Genomic DNA, 9,393 nt, shown 5'->3' on the forward strand with positions numbered 1-9,393 from the left:
TTTAATACATTTTTATGGGGATTAATGGTAGATGTTTGTGTGTATCTGCTTATTTTGACAGTCTATAGATGAAAAAGAGAAGGCACGACAATATAAACTATAAAGACAGCCAGATACTGTAGATCTACCCCTCTTTATAGTGGGTGGAAGGAGAGAGGGAATTACCGTGTGTGTGTGTTCTTGAGTTTCTGTCCTCCAGCATGAGGATATTTTGTCAGTTTTCATTTCCCAAACTGCCGTAAACAGAAACATTTAAATATATGGTGGAAGGCAACTTAAGCTGATAGTCAATTCCGGCTTGGAGCAGATCTGCGGAGGAATGAGATTGAAACGTAATGTCACGTCCAAAGTTGTGACAGCGTAATCAAACATCGACTTGCACACGCTCAGGCACACTTATTTATAACATAATCTGTGGTCATGGATATGGGCTTATGGCTTTGGATCTCACACATACACTCACACACACACACAAACACAATCCTGTTAGTACAATAACAACAGTGACTTCTTGCTCGGGAAGAAGGAATGATTTGCATTTTTTCCTCCTCTTGGTGACCAGCCTGCTGCTAGTAAAAAGACCAATTCTGATAGATCTTACCGAGGCCTGTCTCGAGGTGGTTTAATGTCCTTTTATCCTGCGCCGTCTCTTGTCTGTTTTGTTGACAGAGCTGACACCAACATCTGGAGCTGTAAATCGGTCCTTGCAGCAGTGCCTCTGTTCTGCCCTGAACAAGAATAAAGGACGAGGCCTGAAGCGTCATAGTGTAATGCAGCTACATGGCCAGTGTAGCATAACTACTGAACCAAGAGATTAGATTTGGAGCTACTCTCTCACAAAACACATTATTTGTTTTGTGGTGTAGCTGAATGTGGATTGTAAAGGAGTTAAAGTCTTGAAACTGGAAGCACCTGAAGGCTTTATAAAGGACTACAGCCCTTTGCTTGTTCAGGATCTGGAGCAGTGAATAACTTTCAGCTCTGAGCCTTGACACGTCTCCTCTCTCCGCCTCTTTGGATGGATGAATATTTAGCGATTATGAGTCCTGCGTCCTGAAGTGCTCCACCGTGGTCAGCCATTTGATGTCTAATGGAGCGTGGACCTCATTTTAAAAGTTTAGGAAGTAGATCACAGCTCTCGTCTCCATGTTGGCAGCAGGGGTGTAATTTGTTCACCTTTTCTAGGGCTATTTCCATGTTAACTAAGCAGGGCTGTCCTTAAAAAGAGGCTAAATCGTTCAGAGAGTCGCTGAAAGCCAAGGGTGCTTCAGTCAACAGTCACCACCGCGGAGCCGCCTACATGTAAGTTTTAGGCTGCAGCACTAGTGTCACTTTACACCTGCTGTTTTGTCTTCCCTTCATGGTTTCATTTCCAAAAATATGATTATGAAGTAGACAGTGCGCACTCTCTAGACTCAGCAAACAGCTGCAACTTAAGTTTAAGGACAACACAAGTTTTTTGGAGTGGAGCCCAGTGGTGACTCTATTTATGCGGTCAGTGCAGTCTCAGAATCAGAAATAGGTTTACTGCTCAGTTGGTGTCACACACAAGGATTTGTCTTGATGTTTGGTGGATAACAATAAATAAAGTAAGAGAAAATAAAATTAAAGCAAGTACTGCAAAGGTCAAGAAGCGTACATAAAGAATAAAACAATTTACAGAACAATATATAAAAAATACTATAACAATAGTAGTCTAGTCTATAATAGTCTAATAATAGTCTATAGGATGTGTATTAAAGGTCCAGTGTGTAAGATTTAAAAACATCTAGCAGTGAGATTGCAGAACTAAAATTTCTCCTGTGTGCCAAGTGTGTGGGAGAACTATGGTGGTCAATGCGAAAACACAAATGGTCTCATCTAGAGCCAGTGTTTGGTTTGTCCGTTCTTGGCAACTGTAGAAACATCATGGCGGACTCCACTCAATATGTGGATATAACCAGCTCTGAGGTAACGAAAACACAACAGTTCTTATTTTCAGGTGATGATAAACTAATAAAAATATAGTTAGTAATATCATATACCATTTCTGACAACAGATGCCTTTAAACCCTACACAGTGGACCTTTAATATAATGCATAGAGACAAATGTGGAGGCTTTGTGTGTAGTTACACTAATGTTACATCACTTACCTCTCCTGGTATCTCCCCATGCAGATAGTTTGGGTTTTACTCGCTCAAGTTTTGAGATATCCACCTCTCAGATTTCTGCCACCATGCCAATATAATTAGGTAAGTGGAGTTTTGCTTGTTGTGCTCACAGCATGTTAAAGAGACATTTTAAAAAAATCCATAAACACCTGTGTTTCTGGGTAATCCACAAAACAAACTGTCAACAGATTTATAGGGTATTTTCTTCTGTAGACAGTAGTTAGTAAACATTAGGTTTCTGGAAAGACATTTTGTTGCTGGAGTTTTTTTTTTATAGATGTTGTGAAATCTCAGACTCATATCTTTAAACCTGGGCAAATAAAAGCAAAACTATCTGCGTAAACAGATATGACAGGAGTTCAGTGATAAAATGTTTTTATGTAACTGGTAGGTAAACCAAGCCTGAAAAATATAGCTAGAGGATTTGGACCAATTCTATGAGCCTGCACCTTCCAAAAATGTTTCACAATAAAAGCCTATTTAGAAAATGAAGGGATTCTCTCAACTGAAGTTATAAGGGGCTTTTAATTTTATACAGAAACAGGAAGTGTTGAGTTTGAAATGATGGCACGATGCATTAACTTTATCAAAGCAAATGGGATAAAAAGTAAAAATATAAAAATACAGAGGGAATAATAAATAACAGCCTGTTTATAATGTACTCTGATTCAAATGAAGCCGGTACCCTCTGCAGTTGTGGTAAGTAAAAACCCTGCCACTATTTTTTAAATTGTTTTTACTTTATGTCTGTCTCCATTATGAAGAAATAACATTGTTTGCTTGCTTGATGCTAATGGCAGTACTCAGCGTGTTGATAAAATGCCTCTGCTGTGTCATGCCATCATTTTTCCCTTTTTACTATGTGTGGTAATGTCACTAGAGGAAATATCATAAAGGCTGGGGTGTTGTTGTCGTACAGGTGTCTACGGCAGCAGATCGCTCGGTGTTCCTACTGGTCAAAGTGAGGGCTGTGACGGGAGAAGTCATGAATGACAAAATGAAAATCAAACATGCTAGACTTTCTGTTGGAAGGTTGTGAGGTGTCCCAGGCATTGCGTTGGTTGTCGTCTATGATGACACATTACACAAGACAAAACAATGGATTATTGTGTACGATACTCATTGACTTTCACGATCCATGCAGACACCGTATGGCGCCGCATCAGGCTATGATCGGGCTGATATCGTGTAGTGTGAACCAGGCATTAAGCAAAGGCGAATGCTACAGCCTTTTTTCTCTGTGTTTTCTGGTTATGCAGCACCAATTTCAAAAGTATTTTTGTCTCTCTACTGCAGACAGCCCAGTCTCATGAAAATACCATCTTTCCAGCAGTGAAATACCTCTTTAATGATAAAGTGCATAACAGAACAAGCTGTATCTCTGCAGATATTTGCAAACACACTCCCTAAATCTTTTCAGTGATCCTCGTGCTGAAAAGAAGTTAGTGTGAAGAGCTGAAACAAGAAAGTGACAAACAAACGTGCAACAAGCAAATCCATTCTAGAAGTAATTAAATTGCAACTACACCACTGCACTACTTCACTCTATACACTCTATTTTACACAAACTACACACACACACACTGCTCCACTATGACAGTTGCATTAGAATGAATGAGAATCTCCAAACCAATCACTTTATAGCTTTATGGATCATCTGTCAGCTCAGCCATTAGACTGCCAACTTCTTGACATTTACCAACAAATTCATATTTCTCACAGCACACCCACACTCGTATGCACACACACGCACACACACACAGAAGAAAGACGCACACTCAGTCACCCTGTTGGTCCTCACTGTGGTAGAAGTACACCCACAAACACCCACGCAGACACACACTGAACGCTTGTTGACATTTGCCAGCTCTACACATTTTTTTCTGCCAGGCATTTTCAAATGAAGGACATGAGATAGATCCCTGTGACTTAAGACAGATTGATCCGTTACCGCCATAAAACTTGTGTCACAGCCTCCGAGGATGTGCTTCTTAGCGGCGTGCACTCGCTTGACACAGACAGATCCAATTCGAGCATAAAATTTACTCGCCATCTCTTGTTAGCCTTTCTGCAGAGCGTGTGTGTGTGAGTAAATTAGATTATGCGAGGTTGATAAAATGGATGAAGGCTGAGCGGGTCCAAACCACTGAGAGCTAGTTTGAAAGATTAACAAGACATCAGGACTTAGTTATGACACATCTTAAATTAGTCAGCGCAGAAAAGGGAAGAAACTTTTAACCAAATGACAAACTGTGAAATCAGTCAGCAAAGATCAGCTGCTGTGAAACCACATGAAACCAGTCGGAAAATAAGTTTTTCATACAACAAACCATCAAGTTGGGAAATACCGTAAAGAGTGACTAAAAGTATTATTTTTTCAACACATTAGCGAGGATCATGTGAATATTTCACAGAGGAATCTGTTGTAAAGCTTTATAGGATGTTCACTGTCGTACATTAAAGTAGCACAGAGATGGAATACAACCACAGTGGCTGTTAAACAATAAGGCAATACTCTCAACAAATCTCAAAACACAGCCAACAATGATTGATTCTACAAACACTTATTGTTTGTGTATCCAAAGCCTGATATATCTGCCTCTAGAGCTCCATTTTTGTCCAAAAACTATCAAAACACATCAGTGAGCCACACCGTTCCACGGGCTGACATCTTCCTTTATTAACATGAACACACAACTGCAGTTTATTTTGACTCAATCCAACATCTGCTGCTGTAAATACTCACTAGAGCACAAAATCCACAGCTGACAATAGGCCCCAACAAATCCACTACTTACTTGTCTGCTGAAAACTACAGTTACCAGATGCTTTAGGAAATTACTGCCCCTTTCATTAAAACTAAAGCTGTACATTTGTGACCTGTTGTTAAAGTTTTATCACGATATGGACTAAATGTACAAAAATACAGATTACCAGCCTTTTCTGTTAGTGTAAATAGGATCATAGATGTTCCAAACCCTGCCATCGAAGCTGCCATGTTTAGCTTATTGAATTGCGCTGTGGCAAATATACATTATTTCATCCTTAAATAAATCTACATAAATCTTTTTAGCCTAAAGGTAAAAAAAAAATACTCTCTCTGAATATTGGACAACATCTCGTCAACCTCATTGTTGGTCCCCATTTTGTTCATCTCTTGCACCAATGACCTAATATACAGTCTGTCTTACACCCACACAAGGATGCACATGCATGCATGCGTGGGTGAGTGATACACACTCCTAGCATTGGTGTAACACTATTCTACTGATCAGTAAGTGGTGGTAACACACTGAGATATGCAACAATGTGCCAGCAAAGCAAAAGAAGAAGAAGACTGCAAGTTAGTAAACACGGATGTAGACAATGCTGGATTTAAAATACCGAGTTTTTCATAAACACTTTTGTAAAACCTCAAGGATCCACACAATACATTTTGGTGAGTAATACTAGATGTTAACTTTTGTTGGTGCAGCCAGTGGTGAAGCAAGCTGCAGTGTAACCACTTGGGCATCCAGTAAAATTGCTTGTTTTTGCCACTGACAGGCTCAGACCATTATTCTAAGTGTCTGACAACATAATGGAAAGGATCCCTACAGAGATAAGACCTTTTAGTTAAAGAATAAAATCCAGAAAATGTCCCAAAAACACCAACTGCAAATCCACCAGACTCAGTTTAAATAAACATTAATTGCAATGTGTATAGAGCCAGCATAGTTTCACATCTAACTGGGTGGTTTAAAGGTGGATTTCAACCAAACCAGAGTTGATGATTGTTGGAAGTGGAAAGACAAACCAAGATGGCTTTAAGGAGTTTTATTTATTTTTTCTGAGGACTTCAGTATGTTAAAATTACTGTTTATTTAAATGGGGTCTGGTAGGTTTGGACATAATGATTTAGGAGCTGTGTCTGGTTTAACGAAAAGGATCCTACTCTTTAACAGCAAGATCTGTTTCTGTGGGGATCCTTTCCATAATGTTATTGGGCCCGGTCTCACTTCAAATTCGTCGAAATCTGGTGCTTGGGCAGTGACTTGTGGCATCAGAAACCAATGAAAAAAGGCATCCTTTAACCTCTGCATGATACGCGTCTGGTTGCCGTTATAGTTTATCAGTGCCCGGTGGCGTCAGAGGGAAACGCAGCAGGACGAGAACGAAAGTTAGGGCAGGGAATGTCCAAGTGGGGTGGGTGGGAGTGGTGGTGGATGGGTCCAACAAACCACGTCATCCCTAAAGATTCGCGAATCCTGTTTCCGAAACCTAACCACGTGTTTTTGTTGCCTAAACCCAAGAATGCAGAAGGTAAAAAAACCATCAATTTGCGGTGTTGTATTGATATAGTGTGTTTATTTTGAAAGAGGTTGTATGTAAATGTTAATTTCCTGTGAAAACGGAAGTGTATCTTGAAAGAAGACAATGCATGTGACAAGCAGAACTTGACACGGTGTCCCAGAACGTCAACAACCGAACATAAAGGTCTAAGTGCTGTTCACATCCTTCTCCACACTGCCAGGAATACAACTTTGATGAAGAAACACTGAATCCTTTGCTGTTTGTCATCATTCGTATTCATTGGCCCTATTTTTTTAAATACTGAGCTCACAATCAAACTTAAATACCCCCCGTGTGAGTAGCTACTTGCCTCCGGCTACCTTTAAGAGTGGGGGTGAGAAACTGGTCATCACCGGCTACAAAAACAAATGTGGAGAAAATATGTGCTCTTCCAACTGCTGTGAAAAGTGTGAATAACTGGTAAGTTAAAAAATAGGAGACGTGGAGCTCCATTATCAGACTTTCTGAAAGGCTCCTGACACCACTTTCCAACTGTCCTAACAGGATGTCTAAAAGAGAATGTAAAGGCTGTTAAAACCTTAAAGTCAAACTACCTCAGCCTGCTCAGTGTGACACAAGACTCAATGGGGCTCTTCCTCATTCCTCTGGTGTCCATGGGAACAGAGGTGAGGTCAGCAGAGGTTGGGACCATTGGGAGCCACGGGACTAAGAGGATGAGAGGTCATGTGTGAAAGGCACAGGAGGTCAGTCCCATGTGTCCACAAAGACACCCACCAAACACACATTCAGAGCAATGAGTATTAGGTATTAATAGAGCTGTATGGACCAGGCCGGGTTTAGGCTAATGAGGCCCCGGGGTTATCAGACATTCACAGTAATATGGTACTTTCTGTGCTTTGTTACAAGGTGAAAGAAATATGGCACATTCAACTTTAAAAACTTAAAAAGAGAAAAGGTTGAATCAGTGACACCCAGATCTCAGAAAGTTCATTGGTGAGTACAATGTTATTAATAGGGCTGCAACAACAATTGTATTTGTTACCAATTAAAGGATGGCTTCGGTATTTTTCAACCGGACCCTATTTTCCTTTTTTTGTGTCTAAGTGACTAATGAGAACATCACTTTCCAAAAAAAAATGGTCCAGTATTAAGCTAGAGGGCTGCAGATGGCAACGACAAAACAAGCTGCAATGTAACTACTGGGGGCATTTGGCATCATGAATTTACATCCACTTAAAGTGCTTGTTTTTTCCACTGACAGGCTCAGATTGTTTTTCTATTTGTCTGGCAACACTATGAAAAGGATCACTGTTGAGGTAAACCTTTTTGTTAAAAAGAAGGAACCTTTTTGTTTAACTAGAAACAACCAAGAAATCACTATCGCCAAACCCACCAGACTTCATTTAAATAAACAGTCATTTTATCACCATAAAACACACTTCATTTAAAGTCAACAGAAACAAAATAAAACTCACAAAAACTGCCTAAGTTCGTCTTTCCACTGTGCCAACAATCCCCAACTCTGGTTTGGTTGAAATAAACTTTTAATTCACTCAGTTAGATGTGAAAATGTGCTGGCTCTATACAGGCTAAAATCATCTTAGATTTAAATGGAGTCTGCTGGGTTTAGCAATGGTGATTTCAAAGTTGTTTCTGCTTAAAACAAAAAGATTTTCCTCTTTAACAAAAGGTCTATCATAGTAGAGATCCTTTCTGTAATGTTGTCAGACACTTAGAATGATAATCTGAGCATGTCAGTGGCAAAAACAAGCACTTTTTGAGGACATTAATTGATGGTGCCAAACGTTCTGAGTGGTTACATTCACTGCTGCCTTGGTGGAAACACAAAATATGGGAAAATAGGGTCTAGGTTGAAAACCAAAAAGTTCAAGAACATCAAAAGTTACCCTTTAATCTGTAAATTATTCTCTCGGTTAATCGTTTGGTGTACAAAATATTAGAAAACTGTGAGAAAAGCCTGTTTCAATAACCTAGGGCCTAAACCAATGTCATCAACTGTCTTGTTTTGTCCAACCAACATTTTCAAACCTTAAAATACAAAATTGGCCATAATGTAAGACCAAAGAAAGCATATTAATTAAGAAAGCAGATTAATAGATGATCAAAATAGTTGCCAATTCATGTTCTGCCAATTGAATGATCTATTTAATGACTAATCATTGCTGCTCTAGTTTTCTTAAAAGCCAAAACTACAAAAATAAGGCACATTTTGTGATAAACAACATTTCCAGTCGTCTATGATGGCTCAGCCATTACTTCATGTTCTCTAAAAAGATTTATGTATCATTTCACTCTCTCAACATCCTTTTTCTACCCACCAGTCAGCATCTAAATCTGGAAGCATTGGGTCATACATCTCATTCCCACCAGTGTTCAAGGTAACATGGGAGGTTGCTCCATTTGAAATATTCACACACAGTGTCAGAGCGTGCACGGTGAACATTCACACAGTCTATGTAGTCACTGCTGGATGTTCACGCACACATCTACTGTACAAGGTTGCTGTGAAGCTGTAAAGTCACATCAGCATGCAGGGACATGCTGCACGTGTGTTGCCTGTAAAGCACTTTGGGACATGTTCTCTGATCCATGACAGAGTGAAGGGCTGAGTGGGAGGGAGGGATGGAGCGGGAGAAAAGGGCTGCAGACAAAGAGTTTGTGTGTGGTATGCATGGGAGTGTCTGGCTGTGCCTCCACACGAGCAAATCCAGCCTCATAAGCCGTTGTGATTGATGCAGCTTCACTGTAAATTAAATGTGATGTGGTCAAAATGTTAAAGTGTATCAGTGCACTGCTGCTCTCTGCAATGCTGATCTGAGAGATGAAGGTACAACACTCTCACTCAGCCAAAGTGGAGCATTTATCAGGAATAAGAAGTGACCTTAATGGGATCATCTACAAACAATATTTGTATATTAACAATGGAT

General features: G+C 39.9%; 1 protein-coding gene across 1 annotated transcript in view; it reads right to left on the bottom strand.

Annotated features, from left to right (window-relative positions):
- Positions 1-607: 607 nt before the first annotated feature.
- Positions 608-9,393, bottom strand: part of zgc:63863 (uncharacterized protein LOC393372 homolog) — a 37,244-nt gene continuing 28,458 nt past the window's right edge. The window contains exon 10 of the mRNA XM_049602269.1: positions 608-728. Within this exon, the coding sequence (XP_049458226.1) occupies positions 634-728 (95 nt within the window). The 3' untranslated portion in view covers positions 608-633. The remainder of the gene's footprint in view (positions 729-9,393) is intronic.

Source organism: Epinephelus fuscoguttatus, linkage group LG17 (genome assembly GCF_011397635.1).
Source record: "Epinephelus fuscoguttatus linkage group LG17, E.fuscoguttatus.final_Chr_v1".
NCBI lineage: Eukaryota > Metazoa > Chordata > Actinopteri > Perciformes > Serranidae > Epinephelus > Epinephelus fuscoguttatus.